Genomic DNA, 20933 nt, shown 5'->3' on the forward strand with positions numbered 1-20933 from the left:
CTGCGGCTTCTGGCAGAAACCCACCCAACATACAGTAGAGCCCAAGTGCTTACAAAGAACACACAGCACTTTCTCGTCTTTTTTTTAACGTTAGTATTTTCCCCTTTCTTTCTTCCCCTTGTTCTCCTTCTGTCAATATCACAAGAGAACAAGCGCTGGAAAACAGAACAGAGTTGCTTGAGCAGCAAATGGCCCAAAACGTTCTTTGTTAATGGGTGGGGTGAAGGATGGCTGGGGGCTTGTGGAGTTAGTACAGTGCGAAACACTTGGCCAGGTGGAGTGGGGTAAAGGATTGCCATTGCCACCACTGGCCTTTTGTGTGGAGGACCGAGGTCAACGGGTTGCAGTAATCGCTGCCCGTTGCTTAGCAAGAGCGTACTGGGCTGGCAGATCTGCAGTGCCACTGATCCGTGGCTGTGCCTTAAAGTCTTCGGGGAGAGTGGTGGCGGTTGAGCATGGCGCTCCACTATTTTGATGTCAAATAGACTCGAACAAATTGCATCCTGACTGACTACACTCTGACACTTTCTTCACACGTTCAAACAGCGGTGAACCAGAAAATGTAAGCTCAATTAACAGATGTGCAAGGCACACACACGCAAAACACAAGCATACCCTCATGAACAGGTATGCAGAAACAAGACAGAGCCTTATGGGACTTGTGAATGGACACCAATGATTTGCTAGACATTTTTATGACATCAGAAGACAAAAATAATTAACTAGTAAACTGTTCTACGGCACCTGGTCTGGCAAAATATACCTAATTAAATGGCTGAATTCAGTGGGTGAAATCAAACTGAATTGGTTAAACTGATTGTCCTCAACTCAATGAATCACACTTTCTGACTAATAAATGAGCTGAGAGTTCTGTTTAACAAGGATTTTCTGACTGGTATTACAGTACACAAGTGTTCAAAAGTTTAGGGTCATTAAGATTTTTTTAATAGACATTAATACTTTTATTCAAAAATAAAAGACATAAATACTTTTATTCAAAAATAACACATTACATTGATCAAAAGTGACTATTTACAAGTAAATATATTTATGTTACAAAAAAATTATGTTTATGTTAAATTAAATACAATTCTTTTGAAACTTCTATTTATCCAAAAATCCTGAAAAATGTATCATGGTTTCACAGATAAATTGCAAATAAGTACAGCCATTAAACAATCTTACCAACTCTAAACTTTTGAATGGCGGTGCATTTTTTATGTCTACTATTGCTAATATATATATATATTTTAAATATGTAAATGGGACAATTATTTGTAAATGTAATATTACAAAGAACCAAACAGAAGAATCAAATTTGTTAGGAAATTTCCAAAAGCAAGATAAACTCACTGGATGTGAGTACAAAAGGATGCAGCCATATGCGGAAGAAAAAAAAAAGAAAAACGGAGTGTGTCTGTGTTAGCCAGACAGTGATTTCTGGAAGGAAACTTCCTTTCCATCACTCACAGATGACTTTTGAGGTTTCTGTTCAGTCAAATTGTTTTTCTAGCCTATTACAATAACAACAGCAACAACAACACAAAAACTTCCAGTCAGAGGGAAGGGAGAGAGTGAGAGTAATGTTTATGAAAAATCTACAGCTTCTTTTTTATTTGAACCACATGGGGAACACATCCAGCAGTTCCAGGCAGAGAGAAAGACATAAAAACAACATCAAGCCAATAACAGAGCCCACTGGCCTGAGCGCCAGCTATTGTGACCATTCACTTACCGTCTCACAGTTTGGTTAGCAAACCCTACGTGAGCCATAAATCTTTACTGCTACTTTCTCTGTATGTGGTCAGGGCATGAGTCAATGATTATTGTTTAAATTAATATAAACCGCTGTGTGTGCGAGTGTGGCTGTGTATGTTTGTGTTGTGTGCTTCTCTATGAAACCTGGTCAAAATACTGTAAGACATTTTATTGCAGGAAAAACACAGAGTGAGCACACACTTACACACACAGTGTACCGTAACATCCACAAAAAAATATACAAAAAGGAATTAATGAAACTGTATTACCTGTGTTTTGATGATATCATCATCACGGTGTATTTTCAGCGTATATCCTCGGTTGCAGGTGATGGTGCAGCGAGCTCCATTGAAGTATCCAGGACTGTTACACTTCATCTCTGCATTACTGACCATCGGCTTCTGACATTCAATGGCATCACACGAGTAATGAATGCAACTGAGGGATTACAGAAATTACCATGTATTATGATGATATAAAGTTAAATGACCTTATCAATCCTACTGGGTAAAATGTCCTTTTACACAGCAATTATATATTTTACTTTAACCCTCTATTGCTTCTATTAAGTTGCGGCCACATTTACCATTATTCTGCAAATTTTCGTGGGGGAAATCCTGTCAATTGGATTTCCCCCCTGTCAATTAGATTTTCCTGTCAAAAAGGAATTGTACAAGCTGGTCACGTGACAAACAGAAAGCTTGGCATCACAGGCTGGTTGAATTAATGAATCGCATGAAGGAGAATAGACTGGAACAGGCTTTAAAGGGGTGGTATAATGCCCTTTTCATAAGATGTAAAATAAGTCTTTGATGTCCCCAGAGTGTGTATGTGAAGTTTTAGCTCAAAATACCCCACAGATATTTTTATATAGCATGTTAAAATTGTCACTTTTTGAGGGTGAGAAAAAACGCACAGTTTGTGTGTCTGTCCCTTTAAATGCAAATGAGCTGCTGCTCCCGGCACAGAGGGCGGAGCTACAAGAGCTTGTGTGTGTTAGCAGCTCACACAGACATGCACTGAAAATTTCAAAAACTTTTAGCCTTTTAAATTCAAACCGGAGTCAGACAATGATGGAGAGACTCAAGTAAAAGTGACAACATGTAGCTACAGGAAATGGTTAGTTAATGAATTTATGTTGCTGATTTGGAGTTAACTAAGTCATTGGTTAACATATTCTTTCATGATAATCTATAAATCGCGTTCCCGGGGGCAGGGTTTATGTAAATTCTAGGGTAAATTTAGTGATGTCACTAACCCGAAAGGAATGTCGTGTAGTCCCCACCAGCCGTTTGTTGTAGTCCTTAAAAAGCAATTTCTTTAAAAGAAAATATCTTCCTTTGCTTTGAACTTTGAGCGTTTTAACTTTGCAGATGTTGTTTATGCTCAAACAGCAACATTACACTCTAACTAAAGTTAGAAAAGTGAAATCATAATCAACCACCCCTTTAATGATATACTGTATACAAGGTACACATGGAGAAACACAACAAAACTCATTTGTAAACGAAGACGGACAGAGACTAAGGTAGAACTCAGGGTATAAATGCATTGATCAAACAAAGGGAACTAATGAGATAATTATTATGAGACAATAGAACAATCAAAGGAACTAACTAGAAACTGTCACATGAAAAAGTAAACTTTACACTTGGACTGCTTCCAAAATCGCATACTCTTGAGTAAATACTTATTTTAAATAAGCAATTACTTCACAACAGCTATAGAAGTATGTTCTATATAGTATGAATGTAATCTGGACGTACTACATTCGCCATGTTGTAATTATCATGTGACCTACCAGCGTCAGTTACGTTGCTTCACTGCCATTCATAAATCCTCTCCCGTGGCTTTATGGGTATCGTATGCACACTTATAAATCTCTCCGGAAGTAGTAGGTAATCCGGGTACTTTTTGCCTACTCTTTTATGAGTACTGTGAATTCGGACATACTTCTTTAGTCACATGCTATTTTCCCCCCTACTATAGGGAAGTATGCGATTTCGGATGCAGCCTTGGTTTGAAAATGACTACTGTGTGAGCTGTATACTGTTGACAGCAGAACATTTTCGCCAATGTGACAGCACCTTTATGAAAGCAAAACTGTGCAACAATGGAAATGAATTCATCAAAGAAATCTTTACTAACTATTACATGCCAGAAAATTGGCCCCCATCTTAAACTATTTTGTTTTTAAATTTGACTAAAATGTTAAATAGATACAGCATTTAACTGTGATTACAACTAATAAAATAATATAGATAAAAAAAAGAAACAAGAAAATTTTTTTTTTTTAAATGATTTAACAAGAAAACACATTTGCAATCTCGCATACCAAACAAATAATTTATATCACTATTAATGTGTTTAAATAAAGTTTGCTCACTAACAAATGTGAATCATATTTTTAATGGGTGAAAAACAAAAAGCTGTCAGGATGTAGCGTGACCAAGAAAAAGCTTTTTATTGTTCAAAGTCATCCCTTCATTATTAATAATTTTATTGCCATCTTTCATTCATCATGTGCTTGCAAAGTGAAGAAAATGTATTTATTAACACACATTGTGCAATAGAGGATTAAAAAAAAATGTGTCATCAACGTATCTTCAGAAACTGTCACTATTAGATTAGACTTATAATATTGTAATATCTGATCTTAGACCACATCTCAGCGCTAGTTAGATATGCTGTGGTCTGGCAAAACATTTACTCTCTACACTGACAAGAGAGGGAGCAATGGTAGATTATCTACTCACCTTTGGCCCATGGGGTTATAGATTTCATTGCTCTGGCAGCCGCTGATAGTGATGGGGTCAAAATATTGAAAGGAGCGCAGCCCAACACCTGAGATGGCCACCAGAGGAGAGCCGAAGCTCACTATAATCGCTTTTGTCCGGTAGAAGGCAACGCTTAGGTCGTGACTCACAGGAATCACCATTGGATTGTTCCGGCAGCTCAGCCTCCAGTCCCCTACAACCATCCAGCCATTTCACAATATACAAAACAAAATTCACCTTCCACTTTTGTTTTCTAGAAACACACAGCTTGGAGTAAAAAGAGTGTTAACATTTTATTAAGATGGGGTGAGACTGACCAAGAGGGTGGGTTTGCTCCTTAGTGTCCACCAGCTGAACAGTAATGTTGTGTTGTCTCTGGTCGATATCCGCTGTTCCATCAGCGGCCAGATGGATAATGACAGCAGCAGCCACCATAGGATGGGCGTAATAGGCCTTTTGAGAGATGAAAATATGCTCACTGACAGTCATTTCTATTGCTTTATTGGTGATTGTGACTTCAAGTAGCATTTGCTCCTGGATCAACATCTTTTATTGATTAAACGGTCATAAGCCTATTCTTAACTCTAGTCTTAAGGCCAGTTCACACCAAGAATGATAACAATGAAGATGAAGTTCTAAAAAATTATTACCAGAGTTAACACCACAACTATAATGATAACATCATAGAGGAACGATATCGTTGGAATCACTTTTAGAATGATTTTTAATAACAATAAAAACATTGATGGACAATCAGAACCCATCCTGCTTTAAAGAGCTCAAGCATTTAAAGTGGCAGATGACAAAACGTCTCAGGTAACAACTGTAACTGTAAGGGAACAAGATGTTGCGTCGGATGTTACACTGCTATGACCAGGAATCTATAATGCGTATCCGGACCAAACAATGTCAGCATCTGATTGGCCGAAGCAAGTCGATCACAGGCATGCATGAAGTATGGCAGGGCGATGCAGTGTCTCGTATCCTTTTCAGGGAACCATCGTTACAGTTGGAACCTGAGAAGCTCCTTTTCAAGGGAACTCACACTGCGTTGGAAGATAAGACGCTATGGGAATGTTAATACCTACTCCACAGTACTGAAAAGTGCCTGTCTAGTGTGAATCCTGGCAAGCACAACCTAGGACATGAGCACCCAAGACCCCGGTGTGGAGTCCAAGTCTAGGTCGTAGAACCTCACAATGTGTGTGGAAAGGACCAGCCTGCCATATCACAAACATATTGTAGAGATACCCCTGACAACAAGGCTTTGGAAGCTGCCATACTTTAGTTTGAATGAGCTCTGACAGCTATAGGTGAAGGCTGTCCACATGCCTCATATGCAAAAGAAATAGCCTTGACTATCCACTTGCACATCTGTTGCTGGGAGCCTCGTCTAGGTAACCCGAAGCACACAAACAATTGATCAGACTTTCGCTACAGGGCAGCTCTGTGGATGCAAACATCCAATGCCCTGCCTGGGCATAACGAGTTTTCCTTCTCCTGGTCTGACGTCTGAAAGGAAGGAGGGCAAAAGGACTGCAACACTATAGATCGCGCCACATTGGTGGGGACCTTAGGCACGTACCCTGGTCTAGAGTGTAGAAAAGCTTTCACCATGCCAGGTGCAAACTCCAAACACGAACGGGCAACCAACCGGGCCTGAAGGTCTCCTACACTCTTTAGAGACAGAAGAAAATGTTTTCAAGGTTAAACATTTCTCTGCAACGGCTTTAAGGGGCTCAAAGGGAGCCGTCGACAGGCCTTCCACGACAATGGGCAGATCCCAAATCAGAGCCCTCCTGTGGTTTGCAGGCCCCAGTCTCAAAGGACCATGAAGGAAATGTAACACCAACGGGTTTCTCCTCAATGACTCCCTACCCAAAGGGGCAATTTCCCAATGTGGAATCTCACATAGAGAGCCATTGAGGAGACACATCAGGTCTGAAAACCATACTCGGGCCGGCCAGAATGGTTCTATTAATTTTAAACGGACTACGTCCCGGCAGACCCTCACTATATAGCTCCCAGGAACAGAGCGATCAGAGAAAAGGTGTACAGATGCAGCCTTGGCCACCTCCGTCTACACCATGGCATCCAACCCTAGTGGGGCTGGATGCGTGAGGGAGAACCAGATCGGACAGTGGGTTGCTTCTTGAGACACAAACAGATCCACGTCCGCCTGGGTAAACTCCCTCCAAAACCCCTTCCACGACAGGATGTCTGTTCCCTGATTCCGGCACCCAGGGATGTACACTCCCCTTAGCGAGAGCAGCTTGCCCTAGGACCACAATAGGATCTGTTGCACCAATTTGCAAAGGGGGCATGACCACAGACGTAGGCGATCACCGATGTGTTGTCTGTCCAGATAAGCATATGATTACCCCTGAGGTCTGGAAGGAAATGTTTCAAAGCCAGAAAAACAGCCATCATCTCCAAGCAATTTATGTGCCATGAGAGATTGCAATCCTCTATGATTGCTCCACAATTTGTGAGGGAAGCATCTGTCATAAGAGTCTTGCGATGAAAAGGTACTCCCTACATGGGACCCTGGGATAAGAAACAAGGCTTCTTCCACATCACCAAGGTATGAAGGTCCTTGCATGTAACCTTGATCATGCGAAATGTGTTAACCCCTCATGGTGGTCTTGAGCCACCACTGCTGTACGGCAGGACAAAAGGTATCACGTTGGATGGAGCTGGCATCAAACCTAACAGTCTGTGATTGAGTTGGTTAGCTTTATCTTGTTTATGGCTAAAAGGAACGATTCGATACGAGCAGCAGACGTGCCTACATCATCGTCGAGTCCCATACCACTTCGAGAAAAGTGGTCCTCTGTAGTGCTGCGTCGACGTAAACAATTATGTCGATTACTATGGGACAAACAAAACCAAATAGACAGGCAATTTTGAACACAGAGAGCTTGCTGAAGGCACAGAAGCTGACATTGTTTGGTTTTGGGTGTGCTTTATAGCTTCCTGGTCATGATGTCACGCGCTATGGGATGACGTCCCACTATGCCATTGGACTGATTACGTTTCCATAGTGCCTTAACTTCAGACACAACACGAGTTCCCTTGAAAGAGAACTGCAGCGCATGCTTAGAATAAACAGAATGATATTGTTCGTTGGTATGGACACTTATACAGTTATCGTTATTTTTATAGTCCATGCTCTTGGTGTGAACAAGCCTTTAGTCCTTACCATTAACTACTTTTACATTTGGAGAGAAATTAATTCCTCATGACTCTTCCAGTCATTTGTGATTACAGTATAAATATTTATTTTTCTTAGTAATTGTGCTTATAAAAAGCAATTTCTAGGTAATGAAATATAAGTTTTCCATGATTCCTATTGGAAACCTGTAGATTGATAATAATGTTGTATTAGTTTCAAACTCTAACCTTAAAATCTGATTGGTTTATAAGATTGTTGTTTCAGGAATATGTATTACTTGGTGAAATATTGGAAAGTCAAATCATTATATTGATTTATGCACTTGATGCGATATTACATAAATCTATTCAACTGAAAGTAAAAACAGAATTACACCACACTTAGCCATCTCTTACCTTTAGCCAATATTGTGAAGTCCAGCTGTGCTGCTGAGACTCCTCACAAGGAAACCAAGCATACTGAGACACACCATGTGACAGGTCAAACACCTTCGACTGACAGCTCTGAGTGAACAAAGACATTATATTTTTACTGTTTTTATCTTTCTTATTGAATGCAGCATTTAAATTGTTGAATATTTTACATTTGGCAAATAACTGAGGACAAGTGATGTGCGTCCAAATTGCATGTTTCCAAGAGGAATCCTGTAAAAATGTATAACAGTTTCCACAAAAATATTAACAGTACACACTGTTTTCAACATTGATAATAATATGATTGGTTGATGTTGCATCACTGACCAGTGAGCTGTGGCTCAACATTCAAACAAATACCGGTAGTGTTGCTGTTAGCAGTCGCCAGCACGCTTTCAGAAACCCTCCACCTTCCCCCAGCTCTGATCTGCTACAGGTGTTAATTCATCTATGTTACATGTGCAGCAGCAGCAGCATGTCTGTGAATGTATTGGCAGTAACAAGCCTCGGTACTTGCTCTGCCAAATACATTAAAGTCGCCATGAAATCAAATTTTACAATTCGCATTTTTATATGTAATATTGTAATGTTTATTATAAATGATTTATCTGTGCACTTCATTAATAAAAAAAAAAAATCATGTACCCTTATAATCTTTAACCAAATACGTTATCCTTCCCTCCCCCCTCGAAACAACTTATCTTCTCTTCCTGTCATGTGCTATGGCGCGAGGGCGTGGCAACTCCCCTCAAACCATTAGTCTGCTATGAGCGAGAGATGGAGAGGAGGAGCGCTAAAGTAAAACCCTGCCCTCTATTCAATATTCCGTTTCACTTGAAAATACGTCACAACACTGGAGAAAAGTCGTTTGTAACTTCCGGTTCACAGGGGCTTTAACATTGCCATATCCATCACCATGCCAATCTCTATTACCATACCAATTTCCTGAGAGTTGACATGACAGAAATACAATTATATGCTACTGATTCTATGAAAAGGTCATTTAGACCATCTTTAAGTTTACAATTAGCCCCACAAGTGGCCAGGTTAAAGTGCCACTCCAGATCAGTCTAAAAGCCAGTGAAATCCGAGTGAACAGGGTGAACTGACCTACTACTCTCTTTTCTGAGAACTGTGAGCACACCGCAATAGGATTAGAACTGGCCAGAACTCTATACTTTCACGACTGTTGAGTTTCTGAATTACCCACATTAACATTTTTAATGTAAGAATGAAGTTCACCAATCATTCAAGCTTACAGGGAGGGTCATGTTGTATCCAAGGACAGACTTTTAGGACAGAGCAAAAAAAGAAATAAACACCAGGTACTCTTCTATGTTACATTTTGTTTATTGATTTTTCCCTCATTTCTATTATGTCTTGATTTAGATGAAAATTCACTAATATTTCATGTAAAAGCCGTTTTTTTATTAGCTCATTTTAGATAAATACTGATCTAAATGCCTTTTCTAGTGGCATTTTAACTGAACAGCTAATTCCTAGTTGAAGTCTTCTAAACTTTACGCCCCTGTTTCACGGTGAATTGTGTCGAGTGTATTTCATTTCACTGTAGAATAATGTGACAGAGAACCTCACTGAACCCCTTGAACCCAACTGTGGGGTGACAGTGTTGCAACGCTAGGTGACACTGGTGAGCTGCACGCTTCCTCACAGAGTGAATGGCACTAATTATGTGTTCGATGTTTGTGTATGTGCAACAGCAGCGGGAGCAGATCAGGGCAGCAGTGGTATCGCTTGTGCTGTCTCCTACCACTGCACAATTTGACGTCCCCAGGATTTTTGGGGTAGTATATCCAGAGGGTATTTTCTGCTTGTTCAGCAGTAAAGCTGTGCTGGTAACTGTTTGGCCTTTACATTGACCGCATTTCCCCTCCAAACATTTATCTCCGTTTAACATCAACAATAACTTCAAACTTCAGTTTTTTAAATTAATTTTAACTTCTACACATACATTTATGACTCAAATTACGTACAGAAAAATTTGATTTTTATTTTCTGTAATTAATTTGTCTGATTTGCTTCATTAAATGAGAAATAAATTTTTCTTTCCCCATAACAAACTTTTTTTTCTTGTTTTAAGCATAAACTTCTCAACATTTGGATTATTAATATTATAAATATATTTGACATTTTTTTTCTGTGATTTTCAAGTAAATTGTAAATATCAATCTTTTTTTACTGAGAATAAGTGAAAACTTTTGCAGATTTTTGCAGTGTAGGAAACCAATATTAATACAGGTCATTCTTTGTTAGTGTCATCGTTTAATTTTTGAAACAATTAAAAACATTTCACCAGCCATTCTTACATTTCGTATGGACATAATCTTTCTAGACAGAAATGAATTTGTCTCTCAAAGTGGAATCATTAGTTCACAGATCTAGAGGTGATGTAATATTACATGAATTAGATTGAGAGACCGGCAATTCACTTCATTCAATACTCTAAGACAGCTCTGCGGGGAGAGAGCTGACTGGAGCAGGGGGATTCATAACATCTTTTTCATCTCTAAATGCCTTATAAAATTTGAATGAAACCGTTACAAAATTAGCTGCAAAACTAGAGAATTCTGATGTAATGCTTAAAAGAGACTTAGAAAGGGAGAAATGGGGTGAAAAAAAAGAGAATGAGAGGATATTCGTTTCTGCGCTCCTCGATTCTCTCTCTCTCTCTCTCTCTCTCTCTCTCTCTCTCTCTCTCTCTCTCTCTCTCTCTCTCTCTCTCTCTCTCTCTCTCTCTCTCTCTCTCTCTCTCTCTCTCTCTCTCTCTCTCTCAGCACTCTACAGTAACCTCAGTGACACTGTTCCCCATTCCACCACCACCCCTCCATTGAATCAAGTACACTACTGTACGCAGTCCGACGAGTCTGTACTGAAACTCTGTTGGCTGCTGTGCCACACAACAAGTGAAGAACATTGATCACCAACTGATTCACTTAAGCGGCAAGTCTGTTTCCAACTCGAACGGATTTAAATTCATATAAAAAAACATTGCAAGACCATGAAGTGAAAGTACAAACTCCACAAAAAGGTTTATTGGCAAGACTAACTATTCAAAGTCATTGTAACCTGTGTGCCACCATATCCCATTATGAGCCACAATACGCATTTTCAAGCAACAATGAGGTTCAAGCTCAACTGTGAAAAATGGGCATTTCTCAGTGCCATAAATCCTTAGGTTGCGCACAGCGTGATAGGAATAGTTTTGTGACATGATTAATTCAGGAGCTTGCACGATTTCGGGCGCAGGAGACTCGCGCTCCACAAACATCATGAGAGGGGGGAGAGGAGGAAGAGAAGTGGCCAATAAAACTGTAAAATTACAAATGTATCATGTTGAAATATCCAGGGAGTAAAACAACACAGTTTTTTAGACGTCCCTCAGAAAGAGCCAATTCTTTACTACTTCCATGTGTGAAGGGTTAGAGCAATATCTCAAATCTCTCCTTAACAGAATGTGCTTCTCAGCCATTTATTGTGAAAAACTGCACATTTCAATCTGACTTCATTGTCAATATAAACACAATATTTTAGATCTGAGATTTTTCTGTTCACTTCAGTTCATAAATAATAGCTGCTCATTTCAATAAAGCACCATTTCTCCTTGAAAGACCACATAAAATGGCTTAGAAAGTGGTTTCCTTTCCTGCGTTTATGTGTTTTCCTTACTTCACAGGAACTTTGAATTGGACTTTTTAAAATATTCATTGGCCTTTAGTTTCATTGCAGCCATGCATAATGATTTGCTTCTTGCTATTCGATTACAGGTGATATTAGTGGGAGGGACATTCTCAATCTAGAGAGCATTTGTTTAGTGGAAAATTATGCATAATATTTAGTTTTAAACAATTCCAGTTGTATTTAATTTAATATATTTTTGTAATAGTTTTCATTTTAGTTAACGTTAATAAGTTAACTAAAACTAAAACTTTTTTGTTAAATGAAATACAACTAGAAAAAAAGAAAACTTAATAATATTAGATTTAAAAATGAGAAATGTTAATTTTGCAACTAACTGAAAAAAGTTTAGGTTTAATCATAAAAATACCAATTAGATAATACAAATTTTAAATAATTAAAAACTAAATCTGTACTAAAATGAATATTAAAACAAATAGTAATTTTAAAAAGAACAAAACAAAATTGCAAAAAATGAAGCTCAAATTAAAAAGAAAGTCAATTAAAAATATAAAAAATAAGCCAATTCAAAATATTAAGAACAACTACAGTAGTATACAAAATATACATACTATACATAATACAAGGAAAAAATAATACACTGACATGATGCCATCAACATTTTTTGGAGTCTTCAACACATCCTACAGGGTGTACAGTATTTGCACATGTGAAGGTATGCTTGTAAAAGTTCATCCCCCGGTTTCACAGACGTGGCTTAAGCCTAGTCCCGGACAAGCAAGTTGCACTGACACATCTTAAAATATGTCAGTGCCATTGTTTTGTCTCAAGATGCACACCAGTAATGTTTATATCTAAGGCATGTTTATATAAGCTACTTAAATGTTCTTAAATGTCCAGGCCTCATTCTGGTTTAATATAAACCCTGTCTGTGAAACCAGGCCAGTGTCTCTTTAAGCATACGCAGTGATATGTGGTCTCACCTTCGTCACTGCAGGATATCCGACAGCCACCTCTGCTGGACAGTGCATCTTCTCCTCATTGGACACCTGCACCTCAGTGGCCCATTGATCCAGGAAGCCGCTTGGGGTAAAGAGACCACAGTCCCTTACACTCGCCTCCCGCTCAAAGTCCTCACACACACCATCACCGTCGTAGACGTAACACAAGCTGGGCTCATCTTCAGAGGAGAGAGGCAGAGATGAACGGGTATGAGAGCAATACTGAACCACTGTATACAAATCCCATTTCAAATGCTTAGATAAGCAGACTGTTATAGCTGGTAGCAGTTAATCCCATCCTCAGCCTTAACCTTAACCCAGTGGTTCTCAGACATATTCAGGTGGCGGACGACTTGCGAAACTCTTTTCAGACCATCTAAAACCCTCTACTCATCTGCCTCAAAACAATTATGTACAGCTTTATGTAATGAAAAATCTTGATTTATACCCATTTGAAATAGTCTAGCTGTTTTTGTTTTGTTTTTTTGTTTTGTTTTTGTTCTGTTTTTGGAAATTTGGAACAGTCACTTGCTATTTTTTATTGTTATCTGCCTTGGATTAAGGAATGATTGTATTTTACTTGGGAAAAAGGTTCTGAAATAATATGCAAAAAAATGTTGATAAATAAATACTTGTGTGGGTAAGTAATAACTAGTTTGCGTTGTAAGTTTAACAGTTTAAAATATTGATGTTAAAAGTGCAGTTTTAAAATGATCTCACTTACTGTAGCCTGTCATAAAAAAGTAAAAACAAGAAGAGCTTCAAGCTATTTTAATAATTGAAAGGGAATGCTAAATAAATTACACTTTAGCAATCTGAAAAAAAAAGCAAATAAATAAATCATTTTTAAATAATCAATTATTGCAATAATAATAATAATAATTTTAAAGAAGTGACAATATAACAGGAGTAAAACATTTTTCCTCTTAGGATTAAAAAACAGCTGATTTAAGTAAAGGACATTCTTTTTAGATTGTCATAAAGATTGTTTAGAGCACTCATTGTTTTACTTGGCATTACTTCACAGTGTTAATAAATGCTCTTTTTTTTACTGGCTTTCAAACAAGGACAGTCATAAATCATCATTCGTGATGACAGATTGATTATCTTTTATGACTGTACTTCATGTATCAGCAGCCTAGACACATTTCCAGCAAACTGATCCCCTCAATTAAAATCCCACTGCCATTATCAGGTGAAGGTCTTTTTAATAAGAGGTCTACCCTTTCGAAATATTGTTTTGTGTTGTTTGTTCTTTGTTTTGTGCCCTGATATGTCCCATCCCTGCCTTCGCCCAGGCCCTGAGGTGTCAGCAAAATTTGAACGAGTATAGCTGACACTAAGGGAACTGCACCGTTCTGTCACCTGTTCAGTCCAGCCATCCTTGTACTCAACAGCTACTAGGTGTCAATCAATGCTAACAGCAGTCAGGAAACATGTTTGCAAGATGTTCACTTATCAAATCAAACACTCTTTCCCCAGCAGGCTCCAAAGAATATTAACAAGGACAGACTATGTAAAGTTATAGGCATCCTCAGGCGCACAGCAGCCACAGTACATCATTCAAAGGAAGCTACCATGTGTAAAGGGCAGTAAGATCCATGCTGCACCTTGTCACATCACTTCCTGTACTAAAAAAGAACTGTAATAACAATGTGTTACTGCGTACGGTTCGCGTGACACGTTAAAAACAATGCTGGAAAATATAAGCGTAAGGCTGACGTAACCATAGATCTTTGCCCTTCTGCTTGATCAGAGTTTTGTCTTGGGGTTCGTTCAACATAAATGCGAGTCGTATTAGCTGAGAAGCTGTGATAAGACATTTTATTTCTGTCAAGCGTTCTGCTATTTTGGACAAAGCAACCAACCAAAAATTGAGGTCTACGTTGTTGAAAGTGACATAGAGAGCTCCAACTTTCCACACAAAGATGTAGAAAAGCAAGTAGAATATGCTGAAAGTCAGTGGCTATTATTTAAAGTGATAGTTCAGGCAAAACCAAAAATTCTTCATTGACTCACCCTCATGCCCTTCCAAACATGTATAGCTACATTTTTTTTTTTCAATGGAAAGCAAAAGTTTTTTTTTAACAATGCACTGGTTGACCTACTACTAACGGCCAAGATTGTGTGAAGTGTTCATACGATGGGCACTTTACTATCCCATGAGGCCACGGGAGAGGATTTGTGAATGGCAGTGAAGCAACTGGTAGTTCATATGACAGTGACAACATGGAGAATTTAGTATGTTTGAAATACATTCATAATACTACACATATTTATACTACATAGAGTGTACTTTTGTAGCAGTTGCGAAGTAATTACTTATTTAAAATAAGTACCTATTTAGAGAGTATGCGAGAGTATCCAGCCAGGATATATGGGGTCATTAAATCAAGAATTGTTTTTGGTTTTGTTCATTTTTGAAAAGTGAGTGATACTCAACAATATAATAGACAATACACATTTCATAGACTGAAGATTTCAAGCTTCAAAGTGTCATAAAATGTATCCATGCCCTACTAAAAATCCAGCATTGCTGGTCACCAGCAGATTTGTTTTGCATACTGGGACCAGCATGGGATTTTGCCAGCTCAGTTTTGCTTGAGCACGATTATGTTAGTCCTCAGCTTGACCAGCACGATTCCAGCTCTAACCAACATAAACCAGCCTGGACCCAGTGACACCTGCAGCAGTATAGCGGTGCGGTAATTAATGGCGTTTTATTTTTTACATTCTTTTTGAATTGATTATTAATCTATCGGTGTACACTCATGATATTGAGGAAGCAAGAGAGAATGAGGATACAATTAAGGTGTGCGTTTGTGTGTTGTAAAGTCAAATGTGTGCAATGTGTCTACATTGGTGGGGGATGGGTGAAAATAAATCTGATTGGCTAGTTTAGTTTGGTTTCATTGGCGAAAAATGACATTACAGATAGTTCATGTTTAAAATCAGGCTCAAAATGACTAAACGCCCTTGAAAATAACTAAACTTGATTGCAACATCTACAAAAAGGCCTAAAACTATTGAGTAGGGATGATGGAGAAATTAAGCTTTTCTCTGATTGTTTCGGGAAAAGATTCGAAGCATCAAGAGTGTCGAAAACAGTGCCATCTTGTGGCAGGTCCGTTGAGCACAACTCCGTTGTTTTATCCATTAAGCACAAATAAAAGCCTGACAATGCTAAATGTTAAGTTTTCTGATAATATAATTCACATAATAAAGTGTGGCAATAAATTAAATGTAACAGCAACAATAATTATAATAATACTATTTACCAACAGAGTTGTTTGAGGCAAGCAAACTGTGCTCTAATTATTATTATTTTTATACTGTTTACTGTTACTGATAATGTAATATAGGCTTCTAAAAAAAGAAAATGGACTTAAACTTCCATAAACCCAGTAGTGGTCTGGGTTCAAACAATCCGACACACAAAGTGAAGCAACGTTTTTCGTTGATCACGTGTTTCACTGAAAACAATATGCGCTCCAGGACAAAGCCGCGCAATGACTGGAGTAACGTAAAAAAAATCACAAAGCATCTTTCTCCACAATCAGAGTGCACAGATTCATGCATCCGATTTTCGATTTCTCATCGATTTGCATCAAAGCAATAATTGATTAAATTGCTTTTAAAAGACAGCCAGGAGTGGGGTGGGGAGAGGGGTGTGACTCATGAGCTTTATTTCAAGTTTTCTGAAGCCATGTGATAGAAAACGAATGTGATGTGACGAACAGACTGAAAAGTCGTTATTCACGGAATATTTTCTAATCCAGTGAGTTAACTGTTGTGAGTGAGATGACTTCAAGAATATGGATCAGTCTGATGTATAAACAAATCATTCAGACAATGTTTGTAAACTGAATTTACAGAATAATAACAGAAAAATTATAAATTGAAATATTACAACTACAACAACAATATTAACTCATATAATTTGTCTCTGTGATTTTTTTCTTTTGTGCATTTTTGATGTAAATGACAAAATTTCATTTTGTGTCAACGGTTTCTTTAAGGCAGCCAAAGATGCAAACTCATTGAACCTACATACCACCCCGCCCACCCCCACAAAAAAAAAAAGCCGGAACTGCCAATTAAGCACTGTCGGGTACTAGTGCAACCTCAGACTTCTAGAGGTGTCCTAGAGGTCAGACAAGACTTCAGCTAGATGAATGTTGGCTACATTCAACAGCGAACTTCAAAAGCCCTTCTTATCTGTCCTTCTTTGCCGTCTCTTTTCTTCTCTCTGTGTTTTTTTACTCCACTCCAGTTTTCTGTCCACACGTTTAGAATAAAAGGGGATTGTTGCATTACTGCTAACAGGAAGTGCCACAAAGGTCTGCTAGTGCTCGTTAGGCAGATCTTAGAGCTCTACAGCAAAGAGTAAAGTCTTTTGTGAGGGGACTTAAATGTCTGTAAGAGGGTCCCAATTATGCGGCCAATTGTTTTGACAGAACTGATTAGCTCACAACTTAAAGCACTCCATTAACATCACAACCAGCTAACACGTTTTGTGCTATAAAGAGATAGCACGACAGAACTTCTTGGTCTTTCACGCATTGTCAGTGTAGGACACTATGTGACACTGATGACAGGCTGAAGCCATGAGATTGATGGCAGGACACCCGGGTAGAACTGACATCAATAGAGCGCTGAGAAGTAATGAGCAATACAGCTAAATGGTGCTGGAGCAAAACTTCAATCAAACTGATGCTATACGCTTTATATACTTTATTATACATCTACTTTCTTGTACTTTCTTGTTGAAATAGTGATAAATAAATAAGCATTAAAAGAATATTTCACCCCAAAATGAAAATTCTGTCATTATTTACTCAGCCTTATGTCATTCTCAACCCATATTTTCTCAACCCATTTTTTTTGTTTGCCGTACACAAAAGGAGGTATTTTGAAGAATCGTTATCCATATCTTTTCCATACAATGACAGTTATAGAACTGTCTGACCACGTCTCTGTCACGGGTTGTGTTGGCAAAGGAAGAGGATGAGGCAAATGGTTCCACTAAAAATACTTTTACTTACAAATCCAAAAACAACAAACAGGTGTAGACAGGTGTAGACAGGCAGAGGGTTAACGCCCGTTTCACACATACTCCGTTTGCAGTGCGTATGCGGTGCGTATTTTTTTCCGTACCCATGTTAACAGGTTAGAGCTTTCACACTGCACGCGGATGCGGTCCATCGCTCCGTTCCAGTTGCGGTGCGTATACAGCAGTGCAGAGATCGTTTACGCACCGAGTCTATTTTTGCTGTGCTGCAAACGATGAATTAAAGTGACAGCGCACGGTTCGTGGTCAAAATGAACACAGACTGACCTGAATATGTAGTAATTTCACCATAAATGCAGTTAATTCAATAAAATGTAGTAATCTCACCATCAATGTATTTAATTAAATAAAATGTAACCATAAATGCATTTAATTAAATACTACTTTTTTCACAGTCATCTTTTTACTTTAAGACCGGGGTAAATCAAAGAAGGCTACAATTTACTTCAACAAGGCCACATAATGACCGACACTCGTCTCATTCGTTGAGGTGGAAAAACAAGTTATTTGTGACATGCAAGATTTATTGTATACAGATTTGAATTATGCAAAAGAAAAGGTATGAGTCTGCTGTTTTTGTCAATTTTACGTTTTAATTTAAAATGTTTGCGATTTTAATATAAGTACATGGTTAAAAATGTTACCACTTGCTTGAGCAACTTAATATATAATCTAGGCCAATATAAAAGTAATGCATTGAATAATACGTTGTTTAAATTGTGTTTTAAACGTGAATAGGCCTACAAAGAGAATTGCACTGGAGGCAAAAACTTTTGCTGCTGATAACTTGATTTGATTGATGATTTTTTGAAATACAAATAGTGAGTAAATGTGTTTGTGGTACAGCCGCGGATCAGTTGCGCACTGCAAACGCACGCAGCATATGTGAAAGCACTATAGTGCGTGCTGCTCCTGTACCGCATACGCACCGCAACACGGACCGCATACGCACTGCACACGGAGTATGTGTGAAACGGGCGTTAACACTCACGAAACATAGACGTCGTAACATCGACAAGAACCGACAAAGACAGACTGAACAGAGATAACTAAATACAGACACTAATGAACACGAGGTGAGGACAGGTGACACAGATGATGATGACGATGAACAGGTGGGTAGTTGAGGGAGTGAGTTCAGGTGTGGAGACAAGAAGGATTCTGGGAAGTGTAGTGAAGACGAAGACAGACTGGTGCAGACGATGACTGTGACAGTCTGTCAAGTTCCCAAACCAAGGGGGGAAAAAACTAAAAGTGTTCTGAAGCCTTCGGAACGTCTTTGAACGTCACTGAACAGAAAAGAGCTGTGCATAGACTTTTCAAAAATGTTCCCTTCGTCCCCCCCCCATACCCCCCCCCCCCCCCCCCCCCCAAAAAAAAAAACATATATGGATTGGAATGACAAGAGGCTAAAAAAAGAAAAGTTTATGGACTATTCCTTTAACATTTCTACCTATAGTTTACGGTCACATACCAACACAGTTGAATAACGGCTCTTTCTTGCACTGGATTGAGCAGCCATCTCCATTAGCGAAGTTCATGTCATCACATTGCTCTCCAAGATATCTGAAAGGCAAACACATTTAAGTCATTAAAAGAGTTACATCACACAATTAACATAACTGCTACATTGCAGATAGTTGCATTTTTTTATTTTTTTAAATAAATGTATTATGTTACTGCATACTTGAGAGAAAAAAAGTGTGTAAGCACTGCATTCAAGTTCACTGCATATGCAGTGAGAGTAAAGAGAGTGAACTGACTTTTGGATGAGTCCATCTCCACAGTAGGGTGAGCCCAGCTGGTGAGAGAGAGGTGGAGATGGTTCACTCTCTGCTCTTCTAGATACTGTCAGCACATGGTAGGTGTACGTTTCATCAGACTTTAAGTCCCTGGAACACATAAACAAGAGCTATTAATATGGTTTTAAACTTGCAAATTATGGGGTGGTTTATGGAAGCCTGCATTCCAAAAAATGGAGTTGAATAAAATGTTGCGGGGGCCTTACATATTCATTTTTGCATACAAATTTGAAACGCCTTTATTCAGCTAGTTGGGGACACATTAAACTGATAAAAAAATGACAGTAAAACATTTATAATGTAATAAATAATAAATGATTTTATCAAACCTTTAATAGCAATCTGCTTACCCTGACCTATGTTTGTTAAGATAGTAACACTGTTTAAATATTTACAGCTGAGAGATTGAAAATTGCTTTTGAGTGTTTATGGGACAGTTTAGTGTTTGCCATTATATAAGTCAATAAGCACACAGTCCATTTAATTTAAGGGATTTTGTGCAAAGCAAACTCTCCTTTCATCCTCAAGAACCAACAATTAGATGCTAAGAAAGGATGGCTATTGTAATGTGACCCTATGTAGAGTACAAAGCGTGCTGTACTCGGCACTCGTCATGACTGTAATACAAGCCTTCAGGTACATGAAGCACAAGACTCAGCTGAAACAGCGCAAAGTAAAGCTCCAGTCATCATCTGTGCCGGGATCTACACTGATCCGGATACATTTGAAAACATCTTTTCTCTACATTTTGGCCTTCTGTCCACACAGAGATGGCATTTTAGTCCAGAAAATACTGAGCGTTTTGAAGAAGCTTTCCCAAATGGTTAATGGCATTTATGGACTGTGAAAATGGAGGTATTTGAATACGATGATGCAGGTATAGTCATCTGACGATAGAGGTATATTGTGTGTTTATGTGCCTGGTATGTGCTAGTCACATTTAGCGTTGTTAAAGATAAATGTTACTTTGTACAATCTTCATATTACACTTCTCCAATTGCTGTCCTGCTGTAAAGCACGAGGGCAATTGCGTTTTAGGCCATGCATGGAACGGCCATTGAGTGTGACCTGGACGCAGCAGTAAGTCATGGGATATATTTAGCTAATTAATCGATAACTTTAATATGTCTGGTCTCTTGAAATCCTCTCAATGAGTTTTTATTATGCTTTACACAATGAAAATGTCATTTTCAAATCTATACAGATTAATGAAGGCATAGCCTAAGCTCAACATTAAGCAGCGTAGGATTCGGCATGCAGACCACCCAAATAACCCAAG

At 38.5% G+C, this 20933-nt stretch overlaps 1 protein-coding gene across 2 annotated transcripts in view; it reads right to left on the reverse strand.

The window, feature by feature from the left end:
• The window catches only part of pappab (pregnancy-associated plasma protein A, pappalysin 1b), a 140638-nt gene that overhangs the window by 69605 nt on the left and 50100 nt on the right, over positions 1-20933 (reverse strand). For both annotated transcript variants that reach the window (XM_056236508.1, XM_056236503.1), the window contains exons 8-14: positions 19616-19744; positions 19327-19418; positions 12764-12960; positions 8106-8213; positions 4853-4988; positions 4515-4728; positions 2028-2196 (exon numbers count right to left, since the gene is read on the reverse strand). In XM_056236508.1, the coding sequence (XP_056092483.1) occupies positions 2028-2196; positions 4515-4728; positions 4853-4988; positions 8106-8213; positions 12764-12960; positions 19327-19418; positions 19616-19744 (1045 nt within the window). The remainder of the gene's footprint in view (positions 1-2027; positions 2197-4514; positions 4729-4852; positions 4989-8105; positions 8214-12763; positions 12961-19326; positions 19419-19615; positions 19745-20933) is intronic.

This window comes from Rhinichthys klamathensis, unplaced genomic scaffold (genome assembly GCF_029890125.1).
Source record: "Rhinichthys klamathensis goyatoka isolate OS25496 unplaced genomic scaffold, OSU_Roscu_1.1 h1tg000019l_1, whole genome shotgun sequence".
NCBI classification, from domain to species: Eukaryota; Metazoa; Chordata; class Actinopteri; order Cypriniformes; family Leuciscidae; genus Rhinichthys; species Rhinichthys klamathensis.